At 34.0% G+C, this 26,212-nt stretch overlaps 1 protein-coding gene across 1 annotated transcript in view; it reads left to right on the forward strand.

Annotated features, from left to right (window-relative positions):
- Nucleotides 1-26,212, forward strand: part of STK3 (serine/threonine kinase 3) — a 301,757-nt gene that overhangs the window by 149,789 nt on the left and 125,756 nt on the right. The window contains exons 7-8 of the mRNA XM_019757652.3: nucleotides 15,110-15,247; nucleotides 25,123-25,248. Coding sequence (XP_019613211.1) covers nucleotides 15,110-15,247; nucleotides 25,123-25,248 — 264 coding nt within the window. The remainder of the gene's footprint in view (nucleotides 1-15,109; nucleotides 15,248-25,122; nucleotides 25,249-26,212) is intronic.

Genomic DNA, 26,212 nt, shown 5'->3' on the forward strand with positions numbered 1-26,212 from the left:
GAGGAAAAGCTTTCAGTTTTTCACCATTGAGTATGATATTAGCTGAGGGTTTGTGGTATATGGCCTTTATTACATTAAGGTACTTTCCTTCTACACCCATTTTATTAAGTGTTTTAATCGTAAATGGATGTTGTATCTGGTCAAATACATTTTCTACATCTCTTGATACGGTCATATGATTTTTATCCTTTATTTTGTTTATGTGGTGTATCACATTGATTGATTTGCATATGTTGAACTATTCTTGCACCTCTGAAGTGAACCCCACTTGATCATGATGTATAATCTTTTTAAAGTACTGTTGTATTTGATTTGTTAATATTTTGTTTAGGATTTTTGCATCTGTATTCATCAGAGATATTAGTCTGTTGTTCTCTTTTTTGTTGTTGTTGTTACTAGCAGTTTTTGGTATCAGGGTGATGTTCGCCTCCTAAGGTGAGTTATGAATTATTGCCTCTTCTTCAATTTTTTGGACGAATTTGAGAAAGACAGGTATTAAATCATATTTGAATGTTGGGTAGAATTCTCTAGTGAAGCCACCTGGTTCTGTACTTTTGCTTTTGGGGAGGTTCTGGATGATTGTTTCAATGTCCTTACTGTTGATTAGTCTGTTTAGAATTTCCAGTTCTTTGCAATTCAGTCTAGGAAGGTTATATATTTCTAAGAAATTGTCCATTTCTTCTAGGGTATTGAATTTTGTGACATATGGTCTTTCACAGTATTCTTGTATTATCTTTTGTATTTCTGTAGTATCCATTGTAACTTCTCTTTTATTTCTGATTTTGTGTCTTTTTTCTTTTTTCCTTAGTGAATCTACCCAGGGATTTGTCAATTTATTAATCTTTTCAAAGAACCAGCTGTTTATTGCATTAATTTTTTTCTACTGTCTTTTTGTTCTCTATTTCATTTAATTCTGCTCTAATTTTTATTATTCTCTTCCTTCTGGGAAGGGTTTCATTTTGTTCTTTTTCTAGTTTTTTAAAGAATATAATGTTATGTTGTTTATTTGGGATTTTTCTTGTTTCATGAGATAGGCATGTAATGATATAAAATTTCCTCTTAATACTGCTTTTACAGTATCCCAATAAGTTTGGTACAATATATTTTTATTCTCATTTATTTCTGTATCTTTTGATTTGTCCTCTTATTTCTTTTTTGACCTCGTCTTTCTTTAGTATCATATTTTTCTATCTCCACATGTTTGTGGTTTTTCCCAGTTTCTTTTGCAGTTGATTTCCAATTTCAAAATATTGTCGTCAGAGAATATACTTGGTGTGATTTCAAGCTTCTTAAATTGGTTGAGGCTAGTTTTGTGTCCCAACATATGCACTATCCTTGAGAATGTACCATATGCACTAGAAAAGAATGCATCATCTGGTGTTCTGGGATAAAAAGCTCTGTAAATGTCACTTATGTCCCTTTGGTCTAATGTGATATTTCCTTATTGATTTTCTGTTTGGGTGATCTATCTTTTCATAGCTGTCAATGGGGTATTTAGGTCCCCTACTATAATTGTGTTTTTGTCAGTCTGAAATTATTTTGATATTGCATAGGGTTAATTTGGCTATCATGGATCAACTATTTCTAACATTTTATCTTCCCTTAAGTTTTTTGAATCTACAAGCCAGTTCAAGTCTTGTTCAAACTGTTTTACTGTTGTTTGTATATTAAATCTTCCTGTTTTCTCTAAACTTTTGTTGGTCCAATATTAATTTTACATAATAGTCTTACATTTTATTTTTTTTAATAATGTGGTAACTATTTGTTATACACTACTTACTGTTATATCTAATACAGAGTAAAGTATATACTGTACCATATTCCAGGTGAGATATTTTATTTAAATAGCTGTGATAAAAAATTTACGGTTTATATAGCAGTCAAATAATACTCCTTTTTTAAAGAAGGAACTATATTGTTTAAAATGCCGAGTATATTTAAAATTAAGCACTAAAAGTTTTTAATCTCCAAACTTATTTAACATTTATAAATACTATTGATTTTTATTCACAACTCTTAGTAAAGCTTATTTCTCATTACATTATTCTGAGGATATATGACCTATTCTGCTTTGTTATTAGCAGGGAACTCTACTTTTGCCAATGTAGAAATTTAGATTATCAGTGATGTAGTATGAACATAATGCTGCAGGAAGGTGTATATTCTCTGAGGAATGTCAGTTGGCTACCCAGAGATCATAGGGAGTAGCAGTTATTATTCAAATTGATCTATCAGCACAATAAATATGAAACTGTCTTATAGCATGAACTTAAATTAACCAAGTTCACTAGTATACACAGCAGAATTCCAATTTATTACTTTAAATAGATATTTAACTCTCATGCATGAGATTGTTGGTTTTCACATTCTCTTCTGAGTTTAGTTTTACCTGGGAACCCAAAGATTATTCAGAAGGCTTCTAGGTGAAACAGACAAAGGCAATTAGTTGGATGATCTTATTGGCTACTGTCATCAAGTAGTGATCATCCATGTCTGCCTGTGAATGTACCTATTGCGAGAGCCAGATACATTCTTCAGTGGGACAGGGCATCTTTTCTTGGACAGTATTCAAGACATGCTACCAATTTCATTTCTCTGCATTCCTCTTTGATGTCTTATACACCATTTCCTTTCAGTTTTTTTCAGACATAATAAAATACAGTTACTTAGGAAAAAACAAAGCTTATACCAAATTTCATCTATGTTAACATTTCAAATATGTAAAAAATCTAAACATAATAATGATTAAAAGGATACACTAGAAAGTGAAACAGGTTTAACTTTGTTGTAACACTATTTTTTTAAAATCAAAGTTTATTGGGGTGACAATGGTTAGTAAAGTTACATAGGTTTCAGGTATACAATTCTGTAGTATGTTATTTATATATCACATTGTGTGTTTACCACCCAGAGTTAGTTCTCCTTCCATCACTATGTATTTGATCCTATTTACCCTTCTGTACCATTCCTTCCCCTTTACCCTCTGGTAACCACTAAACTATTGTCTGTGTCTATGAGGTTTTGTTTCTTTATTTGTTTGTCTTGTTCCTTTGTTGTTTTCAGTTTTATATCCCACATATCAGTGAAATTATATGGTTCTCGACTTTTTCTGTCTGACTTATTTCATTTAGTATAATAATCTCAAGATCCATCCATGTTGTTGCAAATGGCACTATTTCATCATAGCACTATTTTTGATGAACATAAGTAAAATAGGAGGAAGTACTCTTAGTTTCTGTAAAAATTCACTATAGAATTGTGGTGTTTTTAAACTGTTTAGTTTGAGCACCCCTTTCCACTCCTAAAAATTGAGACCCAAAAAAGGTTTTGTTTATGTGGGTTTTATTTATATACAAGGGGACAAGGGGGGACAAAGGGGGACAAAAATTAAAAGTGAGAAAAATTTAAATATGTATTCATTAATCAATTTAACAATAATTTAATTACATGTTAATATAAGTCATATATTTTAATGAAAATAACTATTTCCCCCAAAAGATGTAATAAGTTGCTTGCCTAATAGAAGATAATTCAATGTCCTTATTTCTGCATTTATTCTGTTGCAACACATTATTTTGATTGACATATATGTAGTTGGATAAGGGAGTATTTTAATCATTTTTTCCTGATAATTGTGAATATACTTCTTTGATACTACATTAACACTCAATAGTGGTAGGCTAAATTTCTCATCAATCCTTTTATACCCAAGTCTGGCTGTTAAATATAAAGAAAAATGTGTTGGACTTTGGGGAGGCTGAGTAGAGAGCTAACTGATATCCTTTATTGCTGTTACCCCAACTTTCTTCTTGCTGCCTGGAGTGAGGATGTGGTTGCTAGTGTGTGAGCAGCCATCTTAGGTAACCTGCAAGGTGAGGCAACATCCTGATGGCACCGCAGCACTACCATACCTGCCCTGCACTGCCAGTCACTGGATGTCAACTTCCTCCTCTTGTTCTCTCTCTCCCTTTCTTTCTCCCCCTCCCTCCCCCATCCTCTCTCTTTTCTCCTCCCTCTCCGTTCTCCCTCACCCTTTCCTTCCTCTTTCCCCCACTCCAATTATCAGTCTATATTAATTGCCCATTTCTCTTCTAACAAATTACTACAAACTTAGTGGCTTACACAACACAAGTCTATTATCTTACAGCTCTGTAGGTTAGAAGTCTGACATAGGTCTCACTGGGCCAAAAATGAAGTCTTAGCAGGCCTGCCTTTCTTTCTGGAGGCTCTGGAGGAGAATTTGTTTCCTTGTCCTTTCCAGCTCCTAAAGGATGCGCATTCTTTGACTTGTGACCCCTTCCTCCAACTTCAAAGCATCAGCCTTACCTCTCTTGACCATTCTTTCATAGTCACATCTCCCTGATTCTCTTCTTCTGCATCCCTCTTCCGCTTTTAAAGACACTTATGATGACATTGGGCCTGCCCAGATAATTCAAGATAATCTTCCAGTCTTAAGATCCTGAATGCTGTCTGCAAAGCCCGTTTTGCCATATAAGGAGATATTCACAAGTTCCAGGGATTAGGAGGTGGACTGTGGATTTGGGGGGGATTGTTATTCTACCTACCATCTATCGGGCTATCTATCTGTAACCCCCGCCCCCAACTCTCCTGTCTGGCTAGCTCTCATCTATCTTTTTTTTTTTTTTTTTTTTTAAGTATTTGGTACTTCATTCCTGAACATTTGCTTCTACAAGCATCCTGAAGAAGAAAGACATATTCCTGCATAACCACAGTACCATAGTCACATCTAAGAAAGTTAACAGTGATTTTTCTAATATTACTTACTATTTAGTTCATATTCACATTTCCTCGGTTGACACACGTTGTATCTGACCTTTCTAAATCTGGTTCAGTCACCATACTCTCTGTCCCCCAACTTGCTCATACTTTTTTCCCTGTGACATTGGCTTTGTAAGGGGATGGGGCAAGGTTTTGTTTTGTTTTGTTTTTGGTAGAATTTTCTATAATCGGGATTTGCCTTAATGTTTCCTCATTGGTGTCTTTTAACTTTTTCCTCTAGTCCATATACTTCCTATAACCTGGAAGTTAGATCTAGAGCAGGGTGATCCAGTAGAACTTTATGTAATGATGGACATTTTTTATATCTGTTCTGTCCAGTATGATAGTCCAATATGGTAGCAATTTAAATTTAAATAAATTAAATAAAAATAAAATTCAGTTTCTTAGTCACAATAGCTACATTTCCAGTACTCAATAGATTAGATTCGGGTTATATATTTTAAGGAAGAATTTCATAAGTGGTGAGGTATATTTCCTATTGCATCACAACAGAAATTACATACTGTCAGGTTGTCTCATTCTTAGTGAGGTTAAATTATGTTTCATCACTTAGTGCAGTAAAGAATAGTTCTCCCTATTGTAGTGGTACATTTTCTCTTTTGTAATTGTTAAGTAATCTGTGGGGTAGTACTTTTGTATACTATAAGCATCCTTTCTTGAATAACCTTTCACCTGGTAGTAGTAACTCTTGGTGATCCGTGCCTGAATTGGTCATCAGCACATTACACTGAGGGTGACAAATGTTGATATTCTATTTAATTCAGTTATTGTGTATTTCCTAGTTGGTATGTTTCTATAAAGAACAGCTTTTCTTAAACTCTCTCCATTTAAGGAAAAATCACTACAGACTAGTTGATTTTAATTTTATTCAGTATGTTATAATCAACTATAGTCATTATTAATATTTTGATGCTGAATTATTCCAGGTTTGGCTAGTCCTGTGTCCTTTTAATGATTCTGTTAGCTTTTGAGTGCTTCCGTACTTTACGGTCCACCAGGATGCCCAGGCTCACCTTGTATATTCCCCATTCCAATCCTGAATTAAGTTGTTTAGTCAAGGAGCACACGTTTCTTTTAGTGGGTAGTGGCATTTTACAAACCAAGATCTGGGTGCCAGATGTCCCATATCTTTAAATGTATCTGGGCTTCCAGTTTCTTCGCCTTACTGTTATTCTGCGCAGGGAATTGATTGCTTCTCATTGATTTCTCAGATCTTTTGAGCCGGTTATAATTCATCCATCTACTTTTCTGTTTCCAAAATTTTATTGCTATCCTATATATACCACTGTTCTTCTCTCTTTGGAGTTTTAGCCTTTAAAAAATTTTTTTTCTTACTGCCCTTTAGTAGGATTTTTGGAATGGAATTGAGGAACATTCTGAACATAATCAGAATGTTCAAGTCACCATATTTAACTGGAAGTCTTTATGTCAACACTCTCAATATAAGTTTAGATTTTATTAATACTATTGCACAAGTAACTTTGTTTAGTGCTGTGGGAGGTATAAACTTAATAAACACTGTCTATGTCTTCAAGCAGGTCCATGTTATCCAGGGCATTTAGAATGAGTTTGTAACTAATCAGAATACAAGTTAAAATATGGAAGGTGCTGAAGTTGAGGTTCATGGAGTTATAACACTTGCCATATTACGGGGTGCCAGAAAAATGCATACAAGTGGACACTTTGGTGAACGTTGCTCAAGCAGTAGTTCACCATCCAGAAGTGTCTGGACGCTGATGGTAACCACTTTGAGCACCTCTTGTAATTGCAGAAGTAAAATGTGACTTGTATTCATCATTTGTTATCGGTATATATTGAGTATTACAATTTTAATACAGTTGTTTCCTTTCTTAAAATAATGTATACATTTCTTTGGCACCTTCTGTATTTTACATTCTAAAACAGTGGTTCTCAATGTTGGCTGCACAGTAGAATTACTTGGGAGACATAAAAATTACTTTGCCTGGGCCTTACCTCAGATCAATTAAATCAGAATCTTTTGTGGGTGGAGCTAAGTTCTACAGGTTCTGAACTTCTTTTTACATGACTCAATTAGTCTTTGAGTAGTTCCTTTCTTTAAGGGCCAGTAAGATGCTCCGGACTCACCTTGTAATTTCCCTGCCCCACACCTGAAACAAGTCAGTTTCCCTCACAGACCCCATGGTACTTCATACCTCACACCTTTGAACATGCTGTTCTCTTTTCTGGCTTCGTTAACTCATTCATTGTTTAGGACTCAGCTCAAGTCTCATTTTTCTTTAGACATCATTTTGAGCTAAGCCATAATGCCCATTGTTCCCATCTATTTTAGCACTTAGACTATTTTATTGAAGTGATCTGGTATACATAGCCCTAGCCCATTAGATTCTAAGCTTCTTGAAGAAATTCTTTTATTGCCGGTATGGATACGTTTTATGTGCTCAAAAAAAGTTAGTTGAACTGATCACACACAAGAATTCTAATTTGGGACATCTGAGAGAGTGAAATGATCAAGTACTGTTAAGTGTTAGCTCTTGTTTACTTTTGATTTCTTCTGTAGCCATATTTTACAAATATTTTTAATTGTCTTAAAGGGACATTATATTTCAGTTTTGAAAGATGGTTAAGATTTAACTGGATGCAATCAAAAGTATTGAGATTTAAATTGTCCTTGTGTGAGAGGTGGCTGTAGGGGCAGACTGTAATAGGCAATAACTTAAACAATGCTTTTATTTTATTTATCTTTGTATTACATTTATTGGGGTGACATTGGTTAATAAAATTATGTAGATTTCAAAGTGTACTTTTCTATAATACATCATCTGTATAATGCATTGTGTGTTTACCACCCAAGGTCAAATCTTCCGTCACTATATATTTGACCCCCTTTACCCTTTTCTACCTCTCCCACCCCTCTTTCCCTCTGGTAACTACCAAATTGTTGTCTGTGTCTGTGAGTTTTTGTTTGTTTGTTGGTTGGTTTCTCTTTTATATTCCACATATGAGTGAAGTCATATGGTTTTCGACTTTTTCTGTCTGACTTTTTTCGCTTAGCATGATGTTCTCAAGATCCATCCATGGTGTCTGTTGATAGATGACTGCATAAAGAAGATGTGGTACTTACATACAATGGAATATGACTCAGCCATAAGAAAAGATGAAATATTGCCATTTGCGACAAACAGTGCTTTTAAATGAAGCCTTTGTTCAATTACAACTATAATTTTTAAAAGTTGACTACACAGTGTTCTTCATAATAAAATATTTAAAATGAATCTTTTGCAATCTTGTGTATAGTTGCTGTTGTAAATTGATATTCTGAATTTTTGAGATTCTGTACCATCTTTCCATCTTTATTGCTGCATACTTGTCATTTTTATGAGAAGTAACTTCTGTACTTTTTTTCTCATTTTCACTAAATATTTTACATGCAGTAACCTATTTAAACTGCAGAACAGCCCTGTGAGGTAGATACTGTTATTATTCCCATTTTTCAAATGTGGAAAGAGGGCATAGAGAAGGCAAGTAGGTCAAATAGCTACTGATAATGGTGGCATTATTGTACCCAGTGCCATGTAGAGCTGGCTCAGACTTCTAGAGCTGGTTCTCTTATTCACTTTGTGCAGCCAGGGCACCAGTTGCACCCCTCCCCTTAATGTGGTTCCTCGGCAGGCACACTGGCCTTTCTTTATTGGCCAGATTAATGATTACTGAAGTTCCTGCTGGAGCCCGAGTGAATTGTGAGGTCATGCTTGTGATACTTTAACCCTGTGCTCACTGTAGAAACTGCACTCTAAGAGCAAGTTTATTTTTTTAGTATTCTCTTCAAAATACCTGTCTATTTCAGATTTGCTTTTGAGGGAGTGGTGATAAAAATTTAGATTTCTATTTTTATACTAACACTTGATCTTAGTCAAAAAGCTGAGAAGCAATTGATAGACTTTTGATATCCTCCCCCCTCGTCTTTCACCTCCATCTCCTTTCCATCTAACCATTTAACACTTATCTAGCTAGGCTTTAACTCCTGGAATTAGAGTGCAATTAGACTGCTAGTCTTTTAGACCACAAAACAAAACTGAAAAATATCTAGTCTAACCTCCTCACTTATATGGAAAACTGAGGCTGCATGGTTAGAGTGTGATCTGGAACTTTAGCCTGTTACTCTGACCTGGATCCAGTTTTGGCTTCATTCCATTGTACTGTTTGCTGTCTTATTTGTAATAGTTTTTAAAAAACTATTACTGTATATCCTTTTCAGAAATTACATGTTTTTATTTGGCTTAATAACTTGCTACCTATTATGTTTGCTATCAGGAAACAGCTATATTTGTTCACTTCTTTGCAGTTTTTTAAAAGTGCTTTCTCATCCTTTATCTCATTTATTTGTTATGAAGATAACCTTTTGCTCATATACCTGAGGTTCTTGAGTACTGGCACAGTTTCTGTCATTCCAGCATGTTCATTGCTTCTGCACATTCACAAATGCTTAGCTTCAGATACATGTGTTGACTCACTCCACTGACATTATAAAGTTCAGTCATTGTAGTTTCGCTGTTTCAGTTCTTTCTATGTTTTCTGGGTGCTCCTGGAGTCTAAGGCATGAAATTCCAGGCATGAAGATAATTAGTTGTTCTGAGACACTTATGGCTTCTTAAGACTACTTGTGAGCAGGGAAGTTCTTTTTAAAACTTAATCAGAGGTTCAATGTGTAGTTAAGCAACACATTGTGTAGAAACAAACACAAGGGTAATCATATCATTTATTGTACTAACATTCTTCAATCAAAATGGTGTTAGAGATAAGATAAATTATATGGCTGTAATGTGTGTCCATGTGATTTGGTTGGTGGCAAGGAAGGGAGTGAATTGTTAGTTTAAGGCTGGCCACTGATTGCCACAACTTTCTACAGCAGAGGCCTGTTACCTAATCGGCTCATACAAAACCTGGAGATTCTTAAGATGACACTCTGATTCATGATTACTTTAAATTAACTGAACAAAGTCAAGTCTGTGAGAAACCCTGTCAGTTTGTTATTATCTAACCCCAAAGACATGGAAATAAAAGGTATAGTGGTTTTCCTGGAGACTTTAGGGTCTCTGCATTTTTGTAGATCATATGTTAAGACTTATTTGTTTGAACTGTGTGCAGTTCAGTGCTTGTTTGAGAATAGGATGTGAACATTTTAGGATCACTTTATGATAGTACTGGGTAAATAAGAGTTAGAGTTAAGCTTTTTATTCTTGGGTTTCTAATAGCTACTGCTGAGGTGAGCCTTATATGTTAAGATTATCTGAAGATAAGACTGCAACTCATTGTCTCAAAGTTCAAAGGAGAGCATTAGCTTCAAGGACATAAATCACTGAGTTGTTATCCATCAATTTGTAACAGAAGTGCAGATGAACAACATTTATCTAGATAATCTCCTATAGTTTACCTGCAGTTTGAGGTCAGTCTATATTGAGGCTTATGTGGGTGCTTTGAACTTTTTTGCAGAGATGAGAGTTCAAATTTATATTTATTCTTTAATTTAAAATAGCAGGTTTTTTTTTTGTGCCTTTTCCAGCCAATATTAACCCCATTTTTCCCATCCGTAAACCCAGAGTATTTAGGTTTTGCTTTAACTGTGGAGCTGTCTGAGATTAGGTTATTTACAAAAGAATTTTATTTTCTAGCACTCCAATGTTTGCTGTCTATTTCATATGTGTTTGTTTTTCTCCCCTATGAGTTGACTGTGAACTCTGTGGGTTGGAGATATGTATCTTATTTTAAAATCTGTAATTACACTTAGATGCTTGAAGGGGCCATCAGGTAAAGTAGATAATTGAGCCAGGCTAGGTGGGGCCCATGTAAAAGGAAGAACATCCAGGGTAAAATCAGTCTCATTCCAGCAGACTTTCACCTTGTGGGAATGTGAATTTAGTGTTGCCCAAACAAAATACATCCACTGACGCTATTTGGCCTGTGGCCTATCAGTTTGCTACTTTTTTATTAGAACATAGTTTTGAACACACAGAAAGTACTTGATAATAACTTGTCATTTGATAGATGCTTATTGTGTCATAAAACTGGCTACCCTGCTTTTGAAGGACTATCTTAGATGTAATACCTGTAAGATGTGTAAGAATGTTCTCTTCTGTTAAAGGATTTTCCCTTTTTGAAAGGAGATCCATGAAGTTTTAAAGAGATTAACTCAGCCTAGAATCAGTAGACTTGGATATCGAATCTTCACGGCTTTGTCCACAGAAAATCCTTTGGATCATTTTCCATGTTAGAAACTAGTGATAGCACATTGTAGTAACTTGCTGCATATTCTGAGAACTTTAAAAAGAATGATATAGTGAATTGTTAGAATACCTGAGTGCCTTTTTCAGTTAAGGTGTTTATTTTTTATTTCTTGAACTCTTACTTTTTTTCACCCCTCCCAAACAATGTTAGGATGTCCTCTTGGTTCTTCCTTTGTAGTATCTCAGACCTCATTTCTTCCATTTCAATTCTGTAAATGCCATCTTAGTTGAACTGTTTATTATTCATCTTGGGACATTTACACAAGCCCCTAACTACCTTTTTTATTCCATATTTAGAGTGTCTCCAGGTTTTTGTTTTTGTTTTTTAAATCTACTTCTTGGATCATAAACAAACTGATTAAAAGCAAAAACAAATACATACACACAGACCAGAAAAAAACCTTTCAGTTGTGCTCTTTCTTGCTGACCAAGCTCCACATCCTCCGTTTTCCTTCTAATCTTATCATTTCCTTGTCCCTTACACGGTAATCAGCTTGTTCTCTGCTCCTCCCAACAGTCTTATTCCCTGCTCTCACTTTTCCTTATGCTGTTTCTTCTGAGGGGAATGACCTCTCTTCTTTATGCCTTATATCATTTCTTCTATTATTGTACTATTCTTTAATTCTTTTACTGCTTGCCCTTTCCTTACAGACTACATTACAAGTTTCCTCAGGGTAGTGACTATATTTCCTGCTGCATCTTTGAACTCCATATAGTGCCTGACACCATACCTTATGTGTAGTAGGTATTCACCAAACATTTCTGAACTGGATTATTACTTCGTACTTTCCCTCATTTATTTTTTTATTGTGCTACAATATATGGAACATAAAATGAACCCTTGTTAAGTGTACAATTCTGTAAAATCAAGTACATTCACAATGCTGTACAGTCATGACTGCCCATCTCCGGAATGTTTTCATCTTCCCCAACTGAAACTGTGCACATTAAATACTAACTCCCCATTACCACCCTCCTCGCAGACCCTGACAACCACTGTTATGCTCCCCGACCCCATGAATTTGACTATTCTAGGAAACTCGCTCAGCACAATGTCTTCAAGGTTTATGTTGTAGCATGTATCAAAATTTTCTTTTTAAGTTTGAATAATATTCCATTGTGGGTGTTTATGTATGCACACACACCACATTTTACTTATCCATTCATCTGTCAACGGACACGTGGATGGCGTCTGCCTTTTGGCTATTGTGAGTAATGCTATGAACATGAGTGAACAAATATCTCTTCTAATCCCCGCTTTCAGTTCTTTTGGGTATATATCCAGAAGTAGAATTGAGGGATCATATGGTAATACTATGTTTAATTTTTTAAGTCATTGCTACACTTTTTTCTACAGCTTCTGCAACATTTTATATCTCCACCAGCAATGCATGAGGGTTCCAGTTGCTCCACATCCTTGTCACCACTTGTTATTTTTCTTTTCTTTTTTTAATAATAGCCATGCTAATGAATGTGAGTGGTATCTCATTGTGACTTTGATTTGCATTTCCCTAATGATTAATTATGTTGAGTATCTTTTCATGTGCTTTTTGGCCACTCATATATGTTCTTTGGAGACATATCTGTTTGAATTCTTTGCCCATTTTTTAATTGGGTTGTTTCGGTTTTTGTTGTTGTTGAACTGTAGAGGTTCTTTATATATGCTGAATATTGACCTACAGGTATGATTTGCAAATATTTTCTCCTTGTGGATTGCCTTTTCATTTTGTTGATAGTGTGCTTTGATAGACAAAAGTTTTAAATATTGATGAAGTCCCAATTTATCTATTTTCTCTTTTGTTGCCTAGGATTTTGTTATCATATCCAAATTATCATTGCCAAATTCAGTGTCATGAAGCTTTCCCCCTATGTTTTCTTCTAAGTTTTATAGTTTTAGCTCTTATAGTTAGGTCATTGATACATTTTGAGTTAAATTTTGTATGTGGTATAACATAAGCATTTTTATTTTGAAATGAAAAAAAATTCATTTTTATTGCATGTGGATATCTAGTCTTTCCAGCAGCATTTGTTGAAAAGACTGTGTTTTCTCTACTAAAGAGTCTTTTTCTCATTCATATTTGATTGAATGATCTTCAACTTTATCGACTGTCACAGTTGTAATTGTAGTAAGTTTTCAGATGTTTCCTCACTGCCTTGTCTTAAAAACTTAAAACTTGCTAATCCTTTCTTCCCCACTTGAAAATAAGAGAAGGACCTGGGAAGACATATACCTTGAAAACAGAATCATTAGTTATCATCTCTTTATCCTCTTAGTAGCTGTTTAGATTTAGTAACGTTTTTTGCGTTGTACTTTACCTTCTTGCTTTTTGAAACACAGTAGGAGCATGAGAATGCTATGCTTATCTTCTAAATGAAGGCCCTTTTGTATGTCTGAAATATTGTTTTTAAGTCATTTATTCCCTCTGGGCTTTTGATTCCTTTTCTGTTAAATGAGAAGACTGAGCTAAATGATCTGTCATATATTTTTAACTCTGGAAATTCTATGATTCTAGGAACTTGTGAATGGCTTTCGAACAGTTAATAACAATCCAGTGGAGAGTAGAACACTTATATGAAAGGAATACATTAAAATTGATATCCCCCAAAATATTTTATCTTTGTCTACAGTTTTGGTGTTTTCTCCGTATATGAACAGAAGTTTTAAACATAGCTATGGTTAATTTCTTTTAATGGTAAAAAACTTAGTTTCTAAGTTGTAGTAGAAACTTAGAAACTTGGTAGTAGAAACTTGGTTTGTAGTATTACCATTTTAATTTTCATTATGTATTAAGGAGAAGGGACATAAGTTTATGTACATGAAATTTGTTTGCACATGAAGAGAGAAGACTACTAAAAGCCAGGTGAAAAAATGAGGATAGAACAGAGACAGACACACACCTCTCTTCTGGAAAGTCAGAGAATTCTACAGTCTAGAAAGGGAATACATCTTTGAGAGACCCATGTTTGTATGCTGCATATGCTTATGTTAATATTGCCGAAAACCCATTTTTCCTCATCTACCTGTATGTCGATTGTGTAATTGTATAAACTTACCTATTAGCCTGCGTTTAGTTGTAATATGGTTGAATTCATTTTACTTTGTAAAATTTTTGTCTTTGCAGTGTTTGCCTCCTATCTTTTTAATAATATTATGTGGAAATGCAAATGATAATAGCTAGTGTTTATTGAGTGCTTGATACATTTGGTTTCAATTTATTACTGTTTTCATATCTTTTCAAAGAAAATGATGTTTTAGTGATGGTATTTTATCAGGAATTATTATAGATGCCCATGAAAGAGGTTAATTCATTACATACAGTAATTTCCTAAGAACATTAAGGATTCATTCTCTTGGTTGAAAAAAGGTGACTGGATAGCTAGGAGGACAGGGAGACTTTTTAGAGCTTTTGAATTGTGAATTTTCTGGATGCATTATCATTAGTACTAAATTATTAATAGTAAATTAAATCATTTTAAATTAAATGAATTAAAGTGATATATTAGCTTTAAAACTTTTTATTTGGAATTCTGATAATATATTTTGAAGGAGAAACAAAAGTCTTGGTTCCATCAAGTATTGTTTCAAACAACAGCAGTGATTTTATTTATATGTAAATATTCTGGATTGCAGAAACAAATTGAATTGCTGCTGGCCACTTTGAGCAGCGATAGGTAAAACATTTAAATGGGAAAGAAATCTGGCACACAATAGCAAAATTTGGGGATATATCTATTTAACTAGAGAATGTCCTTAGTTTGGTAAAAGGGTTAGAAATGCAGTCTTCTTTGGAGACTGATTAAAAATAATAGATAAAGAATGATGTGCTCAATGAGTGACAATTCAAACAGAGGAAGTTTAATGGGAAGTGATTACATTAGTAGCAGATGGAATTGCTTCCTGAATTGCATTCTTACTGGAAATCCTAGAACAGCTGAAATTTGTTTTTCAGATTTAGAGTCTGATAAAAAGATAGATGAAGAGATTTGTTTATTTAGTATGCTATTGTGATTCTTACCATGTCTTTTGGATATTTCATTTTTACTAGGCTATTTTCATGATTCCCACAAACCCACCACCAACATTCAGGAAGCCAGAACTTTGGTCTGATGATTTCACCGATTTTGTTAAAAAGTGCCTAGTGAAGAATCCTGAGCAGAGAGCTACTGCAACACAACTTTTACAGGTCAGTGCTTATGCTGCTAACGGAAGAGTATTTTCTTTATACCTTTTAGCTTTCTGACATTGATCAGGATTGCTGTGAGTTTCATTAACTGATTTATAAAGATGTCAACCTCCCAGGAAATCACGCATTGATAAAGACACACACTCACTGCCCCCATTCTTCTTCTGTATGTTCTATGTGTCTCATTTTTTTCTTTTTTCCCAAGTTCAGCATTCTCTTGTTTCCCTTTTTTCTATTTTGTTTGTTTGTTCTTGTTGTTGTTGTAGTCAACTCTTTCCCTCTAAAGTTGTTTTAAAACAAAACTTCCAAGGGTTCTAATTTCAGAAATGAATTCTTATCTCCATTGTTACTATTTCTCATGTCTTTTCCTGATGTGTTGTTTATTCGTTGACCCAGCATTTCTTCTTTGACTTTTTGCTTTATTATAAGATATGTAAGTACAAGATCCCTGAACTCTTTGAAAAGATCACGTGTTGTAAATACTGGTTACAAATTTACCTAAATGAAGAGTTTCATTATCCCTACTACAAGTAGACTTTGTATCCAGAATGTCAGGAGGATTTTTATCTGCCTTGAAATTTAGTGCAAGTAGAAATAATTTAGTACTTTTAATAAGTCTTTGTGAATCTTTATTTTCCCAACAGAATTGGCTTAGACCTCTAAGTGAATAATAAATATGTCTCACATTAACAAAACTTGATATTTGGAAAATAATTATTTTTGTTATGTGACAAAAGAATTCAAACCATGGTTCTTATAATAAGTGATTTTTCCAAAGTACTATTTAAAAACAGGGATTTGTTGAGGAGTATAGGAAACAGGCTCTTAAGTATAATGTTTATTGTTACGAAAATGTAACTTAGTACTCAATCTCCATGGAAGGCAATTTAGCAATGTCTGTCTAAAATAAAGTATCACATATTCTTTGACCCAGCAATTACTCTTGTAGAAATTTACTCTACAGAAAAATTTAACCATGTGTGAAATAACATGTGTAAAAATATTCATAGCACATTATAATGGCAAAAGATTGGAAACAACATAAATACCTGTCAACAAATTGGAAACAATCTAAGGTCCATCAAGAGGAGTGATTGGCAAAATACACACACCTATACACACATACATGTATATATGCATATGTCAATGCTTGTAGTGGAGTAACTGAAAAAATAAGCAAGAAACTGGCCTCCAGAGAAGGTAACTGTATGGCTGAGAAGCAGGAGTGGAATGGAAACTTACTTTTTGTTGAATGTTCTTTTTGAGCCTTTTGATTTTTTTATGTGTAAATACTACCTTTCAAAATTAATTAATTGAAACGTTTATGTTGAAATATTGTCAGCATTTCAAAGGAATATGAGCACATAAATCAAGGGCCTATTGGTATTGTTATCATATTGAATATCTAAATTATTGAACTCCAAGGAAGGCAAGAAAGGAGAGGGGGAAAGCCCAGAAAAAGTGAGACAAATAGCATAAAATATGGTGGTGAAAGTAAATGCAAATATATCTGACAACTGATTTTTGGATAATTTAACCAGTATTCCTTTCTGATCTTTCTTAAGAAATTCTGTTGTTTTTAACTTAGAGTTTTTAGGATAGAAAAGTGTTTAAGAAATATTCTAGTATAATTCCCTAATTTTGTGGATGAGGGTACTGAAGCCCAAAAAGGTTAAATGACACTGATGACCACACATTGCTTAAGTGATTGTGCTAGGTGTATTCCATTTGCCCCCTAATCCCACTCTCTGCTTTCTGCCCAGGAAGATGACCTGTATGGGCTACATGAACAAGTTCTGTTACTCTCTACCTTCTAGTTGGGTTTGGCCCAAGCATCCTTCTTTATAATAAGGGCAAACAGCGCCCCTGGTTTTGTATAGTATTTTGTGTAGTGCTTATGAGCCAGTATTTGCTTTCTTGTTGACCATTCAAGTCCCTGTGTTGTAATTTGATGTCCTTGTCTGGCCTCATAACTGACCCCTTGTTACATCCATTTTTCCTGTATAAATACTGAAATAGTAGACTTGTACTTTCTTGTACAGACCATGCTTTCCCAATCTTCTGTACCTTGTCTCATGCTCCCAACAACCCCCCCACCCCGCCCAGTTTAAAGACTTCCTCCCCTTCACCAACAGGCTTCTTCTTACTTATTGTCTTACAGTTTCTAGTTCAATTTAGCTGCTCCCCCAGAAAACCTTCCCTTCATCCTTGTTGAGGCCAGTTTTTCCTCTCTATTCCCATAACCACCCTGTATATATCATTTATCATGTTAGAATGGAATAACATATCTGTATCACTGTCTTGGATTGTGACTAATTCAAGTTCAGGCGTTATGTCTTTTGGGAGGGGACTACTTTTGCACTCCTCATATCCATTGCTTAATATATTGTGCATTGAATTGAAGATGTGTTTACTCAACATAACAAACTTATGATTTAAAAAGTTTTTAAAATAGGATAATTATCTTTCGTTTCATTAGACTGCTTAGAGTCTTATTTTACTGGACTCCTAGAAAGCCTTTCACCTCTCTCTCTCTCTCCCCTTTAATTAAAGTTTATTGGGATGACAATTGTTAGTAAAGTTACATAGATTTCAGGTGTGCAGTTCTGTAATACATCATCTGTATATTATCACATTGTGTATTCACCCAGAGTCAGTTCTCTTTCCATCACCACATATTTGGCCATCTGTCTCTTAAAGGAGTTTTGCATGTGTCTTATATGTTATGAATTAAATTATATTTTAACTCACAGAGGACAATCTTACCGCTAAGTTTTAGTGGACACATGTCTATAGTCTACATGTATAGATTATACATATTGATTTATAGACCCTGACAAATAAATAAAAAATTCATGCTGAATTTTTTAATAGTGGTTTACTTTCTATGATACACAATAGATAATTGTGTAAGTTTAAAAGAATCATAGGCTGAGAGGATCCTTTGAGATTGTTGAGTTGAACTCTTAGTAGTTTTTAAAAGATGAGGAAATTGAAACCCCAGAGATATTAAAGGCAAGGTGGCCCTAGAATTCCTGATCTGAAGATGATCCCGTACCTGCCAGTGGGCAGTTTCCAAGCTGAAAGTCATCTCCCATCCCAGGCTGGCCTCCTATGAGAATGTTAGGTTGGCTGAGATCTGCCATTATTTGAATTGGCCCTGGGCTTGGCTGTCACAGATGATGTCCTGCTGTGTGACTTATTCTTTATTTTACCAGTTCAAGTGAGGAGTAATTTCTTTTCTTTTCCCTTTTTTTCTTTGAACATATATTCAGTACCGTTATTGTATGGAGGAAAAGATTATCACAATATAACATTCCCAAAAGCACAATCCTGCAAATGCCAGTTTTATTCTTATAGGACTCAAAACTTCAGTGGCATTCCCATTACGCAGTCGGGAAGTAGACCAAACCCTCAAGAGAGAAGCAGAAAAAAAACAGTCAAAATCCTCTCCAACAACAATTATTTTTAATCTCTGAGACAGAATTTTCTTATAAACTAAGTAGTTTTTATAATAGTGATATTTATCATTGATATGATCTGTTTGTTTAATATAACTGTTGTCAGAAGGGAAGTTGGGCCTGTTAGTTTTCCAGAAATTGAAATAAGTACCATTGTTAAGAAAGAGAAAGATTTGAATCCATCTTTTGGGGACATGTAAGGTGAGAGTGTAGCCTCACAGTTGGAGAATCTATGGATGTTGCTATGGATATTTACCAGTTCATCTACCTTGCTTTCCCTCTCATTTATAATTGTCTTAAATACTTCCTTTTTGTCCATATCAACAGTGTTGTAATATTTGCTTTAACCTTTAAACAATTGAGAAAACTCAAGAGAATTAGGAGAATCTATTGTATTTACCCTATTTTTGCTCTTTCCATTGGTTTTTCTCCTGATGTTCCAAGGTTCCTTCTTTTATTATTTCCTTTCTGTTTAGAGGACTTCCTTTTAGCCATTCTTTTAGGATAGGCCCCTTAGTTTTCCTTCATCTAAGAATGTCTTGTTTTCTCCTCATTCTTGAAGGATATTTTTACTGACAATAGGATTCTTCGTTGACAGTTCTTTTCTTTCAGCATTTAAAAAATGTTGTGCCACTTTCTCCTGACATCCATGGTTTCTTAAGAGAAATCTGTTATCTGAATTGTTTACCTCTGCTCTTTTTAAGATTTTTTTTTGGTCTTAATATTGAAAAGTTTAATTATGATGTGTCTTGGTGTGGATTTCTTTAGATTTGGCCTGTTTAGGGTTTGTTGAGCTTCTTGAATATGTAGGTTTATAGCTCTTGCCAATTTTGGGACGTTTTCATCAATTATTGTTTTCAAACACTTTTTCAGCCCTACCATCTTTCTCTTCTCTTTCTAGGCCTCCACTGACACACATATTAGATCTTTTGTTTTAGTTGCACAGGTCCCTGAGGTTCTGTTCATTTTTATTCCAATCTAGTTTCTGTTGTTAATACAAAGTTGGACAATTAAGTTTGCAAACTTATCCTAGAAAAAGTTCTACATACCTCATTGCCGAATATCACTACAGTCACCTTCAAAGTACTCCCCTTGGGAAGCTATGCACTGATGCCAGCACCTAGTCCACCCTTCAAAGCACTTTTGGAACTCTTTTTCTGGAATGGCCATCAGAGCTGTCATCATATTATCCTTGATGTCCTGAATGTCATCAAAATGTCTACCTTTCAATATTTTATTTTACCTTTGGGTAAAGAAAGAAGTCATTGGGGGCCACATCAGGTGAGTGGAGGGTGTTCCAATACAGTTACTTGTTTACTGGCTAAAAACTCCCTCACAGACAGTGCAGTGTGAGGTGGTGTATTATCATGATGCAAGAGCCATGAAATGTTGGTGAAAAGTTCAGGTCGTCCAATTTTTTCACGCAGCCTTTTCAGCACTTCCAAATAGTAAAATTGGTTAATTGTTTGTCTAGTTGGTACAAATTCATAATGAATAATCTCTCTGATATCAAAAAAAGGTTAGCAACATCGTTGCAACAAGTTCACGAAGTTAGTTGTCAGGCGTTGTATTGTATAATTTCTACTGTTTTATATTCCAATCCACTGATTCTTTCTGTGTCCTCATTCTGCTATTAAGCTCATCCATCAAATTTTAAATATTGGTTATTTTTCAGTTCTAAAATTTTCTTTTTTATATATCTTCTTTCTTTGCTGCTACTTTCTAATTTTTCATTTGTTTACAAGCATATTTGTAATTGTTCATTGAAGCATTTTTTTATGATGACTGTTTTAAAATCATTGTCAGATAATTCTGACATCTGTGTCTTCTTGATGTTGGTGTTTATTTATTATCTTTCCCCATTTAATTTGAGATTTTCCTCCTTCTTGGTATTTTCATTTGCGACCTAGACATTTTCAGTATTATAAGACTCTGGATCTTATTTAAATTTTCTGTTGTAACAGGTGTCCTCTAGCAAATGCTTCAGTGGGAGAAAAGTGTACCATCTCATTTCTGCCCGGTAGCAGTAGAAGTTCAGGTTCCCCACTTAATCTCCTTGGACAGGTAGGGTGGGGGAAGGATTCCTTATTACTACTGGACAGGGTGGAAACAAGCTCCCTGCTAGAGGGGCTCCCCCAGTGACCTCTACTGGCACGGCAGGGCCTCATTGTAGCTGGGTGGTGGTGAAAGTTCTGACTCTCCGCTAGGCCTCCTCTGATTCCACTCTAGCTGGGAGGGGGTAGGGTTTTTCTCTTACTATCCGGTAGAGTTGCCAGTCTAGGTTCCCACAGTCTCCAATGAAACTCCCCACCAGAGGAGAGAGGGGCACTTCTCATACAGCATGGTGGAGATGAATGCCTAGCTCGGCACTTGGTCTTCTCTGACACCACCTCAGGAGGATCGGACACCCACTAGAGGGTGGAAGTCTAGGTTCCCCACTCAGCCTTGCCAGTGGGGTTGGGGGCCAGTGTTTTCTCTGTGGCGTTTGGATGGGTTAGAATGCTTATTATCTATAAGTTTTGTTGCACTGGCTGTCCCTTTCCTGATCTTTTGGCTCAAGAGAGCGGGCTTTTGTAGGTTTTTTAGTTTGTGTCTATTGGTTTTTCTGGGTTGTTGGTTTGTCCAGTACAAGTGTGGGTTCAATGAGATTAGAAAAACAAGAAAACAAAAAACAAACCATGGAACTCACAGCTATGTCCTTTGTCAAGTCGCAGAGTCCCTAGCCAGTTTTCTGCCTTCTATACACATTTCGTAGTCTTCTTATGTTTATTTCATATATAATGTCCAGGATTTTAACTGTACTTTTACGGAAAGGTATAAGGAAAAGTATGGCTACTCAGTCTGTCCAGAAGCAGAAGTCTCTTCTTCAGTTCACTTTAAACTCTTGTTTTCACTGAAGCTTTTTTGAATAAATCATTAATTTGAACTCTATCAGTTCAGAAATTGATCATTTAAAACATGAACAAAATTTAAGAAGTAGCATTTCAAGTAGCACTTATTAAAAGAATAAAATTTTAAGCAACCTTAATTTTTAAAATACATGATCAAGAATGCTTTAAGTTGATTTTGGGGCATTTTCTCTCTTTTCATTAGTTCAGGTGGTTTAAGAATGCTCATCGTCTTAGTTTAGATTTTACTTTTGATACATTTGGAAATAGTAAAAATTTATTGCCTTTTAGAATTTGGTGTGTTAATCTTTTTCTTACTGATAATCTTTTAAAAACTCTTCATATAATCACCCTCTTGTCGGACATAAATGTTACAAATGTAGTTTTTAGTTTATTCATTTTTTTTTGGCCGTTCATACGTATTTAAGTTTTATATATTCAAATTATCTTATTTTTTCTTTTGTTTCACGGCACTGGATTGAATATATAAACATTCTCCTGTGTTACCTTCTAGTTCTTCTATATTTCCATTTTTTAAACTTTAACTCCTTAATCAATCTGGAATTTATTTTGGTGTTTTGGTGGTAAAGATCTAGTTTAATTTTTTTCCCGTGTATTATCTCAGCACCAGTTTTGATGTAAGTAAATTTTTCCTCACTAATTAGAAATTCTATCTTCATAATATGTCAGTTTATTTTGTATTATTTATATATTCTATTCTATTTCTGGGCATTGCAATGTTTCATTGTTCTTTCCATTCCTATGCTGGCACATGCTTTGACAGGCATTTAACAAAAAGATACAACTTATTTTTTTTCTGTTAATTCAATCTGATTATATTACTTAATTTAAAAATATTTTTTTCTACATATTTTTTTCATCAGTGACTAGAAAGGAATATTAAATTTTCTCTGTCCTATTTATTTATATCAACTTATGTCTCTATAAGTTTTGTTACATATCATAATGCTATACTGGTATATCTGGTTTATAACTATAATGTCTTTATATTATGTCCCTTGTTAATTTAAATAACTTTCCCCATTTACTATTTTTTGCTTTTAATTCTTTTTTTGATTATGTTATTCTTGATCTATTTATGTTTGACTAATATTTTATTGCCTATCTTTGACTTTTATCCCAGTTCCTTTTCAGTATGCCTCTTAGGTAAACATGACTTGGATTTAAGTATATCTCATCTAGAAAGCATGTAGCTGAATTTATCTTATGAACTGATTGTTTTATAGTACTTCTTAACTAAAATACTATGTAATAAATGGAAACTCAACCCATTTATTTACATTGGTCTATGCTAATAACATTTCAATCACAGTTGTCATGTTTTATTTTTGCCAATTTGTTTTCTCTGTTTTTTGTTGTTGTTCTGTTTATTTTAATGTTGCTTTGCAGTTTTTAATTTTAACCACCCATTACTTTAAAAAAGAATCTGCCAGTGTGTCTGATAAAATTTTCCTGATACCCAGTTTTTACAGTGTTGATCGTCTTCTACTTACTTTAATATACAGTCACTAAATCCTTAAGAGTATTTCCATCAGATTCACTTTTTCCTCTCTATTGTGGCAGCTATTTTTTTTTTCAACCCAGGTTCTTAATAATTAACTGCTGTATTATTACAGTTTCTTCCCACTCTGTTTTGTTTCTAAATTCTTCAGAATTATGCTATCAAAGACATTCTTTTACTTATGTTAGTCTCATTTATGTAATTAAAGTGGCTGTCAGACAAAATTTAGGCCTTTCATACTAAGCATTTATCTTTCTTGCCCCGTTGTTTCCTGTATCTAAACTCACAGAATACCATTTCTCTAAATAGGGTTTCTGTCGTGGCCGGGCAGATCTTCCTACTGTGTTCTAACATACATTCCCTATTTTGAGATGTTTGTTCATATTGTTCATCCTTTTCCACCTCCTTAAAATGGTCTATTCTTCTTCATGAGGCGCCTGAGATTACCCTCACTGATTCTTCTATTTTTATATCTTTTTGTCATATAGGTTGTGCTACACCGTCATAAATGTACCTTGTGTGTCACATTGTAATTTTTTATATGTGTTTGTGTTTTATTCCTTATTCTAGATAATAAGTTCTTTAAGGGCAAAGAGCATATCTTCACTTATTATATTTTGTGACCTTTCCACCAGTGTTTTTCAAAAATGTTCAGAGTAGGACTGGAGTTTCTTCTTTCTTGTTGCTCCCCATTCTCTAGGACATTGTCTTTGTTTTTCAGCTTAGCAGAAAGAGAATAAATCATGGAAGAATGCACACTCAGTGTCTTAAGGCCCAGATCAGGAAGTGGAACACAACAGTGACACACATTCCATTCCATTGACAGAATTTAATCACACAGTCACAACCAGCTGAAAAAGAGGCTGAGAAATGTAGGATCTAGCTGCTTAACCATACATCTAGCCACACAATTCTATTTTGGTGGACCTAGGAGTCTCCACCACAGCTGTGTTAATAGAACTTAATTTATCTGTTAATTACTCTATAACTGTTATAAAAGAATTTATTGGTTCTTAGCAATTGATCCTAGTATTTCTGTAATCTGGTAAAATTCTTACTCATATTTTTCTTAAATGGTATGAAGCCTCTTCCAAATGTTTGTAATTTCTTCTTTAGCACTAAATTTTTTTTGTCTTTAAGAATATTTTTATGTTCTATTGATCTTTGTTAAAATAACTCAGATGGCTTTTACCTGACTCTACTGACATATAATTAATGAAAATTACATTTTGAAGCTGTACTGCTTCCTCAAAAATAAGGTTATCTATCCCAAATTATACTTACAATCTTTCCCTCTACTTTCTCTCACACCCTTCCTAAAAAAGGTCATCGAAAACCCAGTTCTGTCTAGGCTGGTGGTTTCCATTCTGTTTATCAGAATTGTAGCAAACTCAGATATTTTAGCTAGATCAGGTGGTGTGAAAAGTTGTTTTATATATATCTTATAGAAATTAGGCAATATTTATTTTCCAAAAGATATTTTTATTTTATTGCTGTGTTTTATTTCTCTATTAGAAATGATTACATTATTCACGACATAATAAAACAGAAAGTAAGTAAAAGAAGTAACAAAATCGTTGCCCTCCTTTTTATCACTGATTCTGGCTGTCAGCTTAAGATTAATTAAAATCTGTACCTAATGCCAAATTTTATTTTTATATGTAATGTACCCACCAATCTGTGTTGTGGTTTTTTTTTATTTTTTTAATTTTTTATCTTTTTTACTAGCTAATTTACACTTCCTGTAGACAATTATACCTTTATGGTAGTTTTATTAATGTATTAATGTGTGCTTGAATGGCTTTTAAAAAGAAGTAAAATTTTTAAAAGCAGAATTTTTATTTCTAAAGCAGCTGAAATAGTCTCCATTTTTAACTTATGCATTTAATTCTGGATGAAAGGACAATCATTGAAGGCTATGATCCTGGTTTGCATTTATGTGTTGTTTTAACATTTTTTCAGAGAAATCTTTTATATTTATACCATTAAATTTTACTTTTCTAGCATCCTTTTATCAAGAATGCAAAACCTGTATCGATTTTAAGAGATCTGATCACAGAAGCTATGGAGATCAAAGCAAAAAGACATGAAGAACAGCAGCGAGAATTGGAAGAGGAGGAAGATAATTCGGTTCGTAATTACCCTCAAAAACTTGATTTGTTTCTTCTGAGTAATTTTTCCATAATTTTGTTTTTTTTCTTTAAATATATCAATAGTACTTACTATTTTATTATATAAATGAGGTATGTTTGTTCTTTAAATCTAAAATAAATTTTCTTTGCATTAAATATTTGCTATCCTTTTCTGTTTCTTAAGAATTCGTGATTAGTGGAATGTAAGGTTGATGATACAGTAGGCTTATACAGTATCGAGTGTCTAGTGGACACTAACTGTGTTTGTTGAATAAATGTTGTCTTGAATTTGGTTAATTTTGTGTCATACCTTCTGGAACTTTCTTTTAACTTGTCATCAACTATACTGTAGATAAAGAGTACCACAGTAAAAGATGGGTTACTAGAGAAAGCAGGAGGACCTAGCATGTTAAACCAGCTAATTCCATTTACTTTGTATTGGTACATCAGTGCATTTTAATAACATTAAAATAATTGTATCTATGTATCACATTTTATAATGTCTAATCTGTTCTTCACTAACTTTTTTCTTGTTTCAAATTATACATTTTTTTTTCTGCTTAAAGATAAGCGATTAATACCTCTTGGTATTCAGGTAGTCATAAAATCTGAAAACACAGATATTGTTTTATTTTTTTACTGATTGAAAATACCTTTGATAATATCATCTATATTTTCCCATAGAAGTTTTTTTAATAGTTTTTGTATACAAATAGTATTATTTTGCTAATTCAAATTTAGTTTTAATTTCAGAGTCTAGTTATCTAATTGAGATTTCTTTTGAAATTCTTTTACCCTTTTCATTAATTATTAAACCTTGTTTTATATGGTAGCCCAGGATAAGGACAAGTGTGCATGTATGCAAAACTGATTTATAATCATTTTCTTTAGTTATTGGACTGCATCAGTTATTAATTTGGCAGTGACTTCGGACTGCCTGGTAGATGCTTTAAGCTTATATT

This window comes from Rhinolophus sinicus, chromosome 6 (genome assembly GCF_057876585.1).
Source record: "Rhinolophus sinicus isolate RSI-liver-muscle chromosome 6, RSI-T2T, whole genome shotgun sequence".
In the NCBI taxonomy this organism is placed as follows: Eukaryota; Metazoa; Chordata; class Mammalia; order Chiroptera; family Rhinolophidae; genus Rhinolophus; species Rhinolophus sinicus.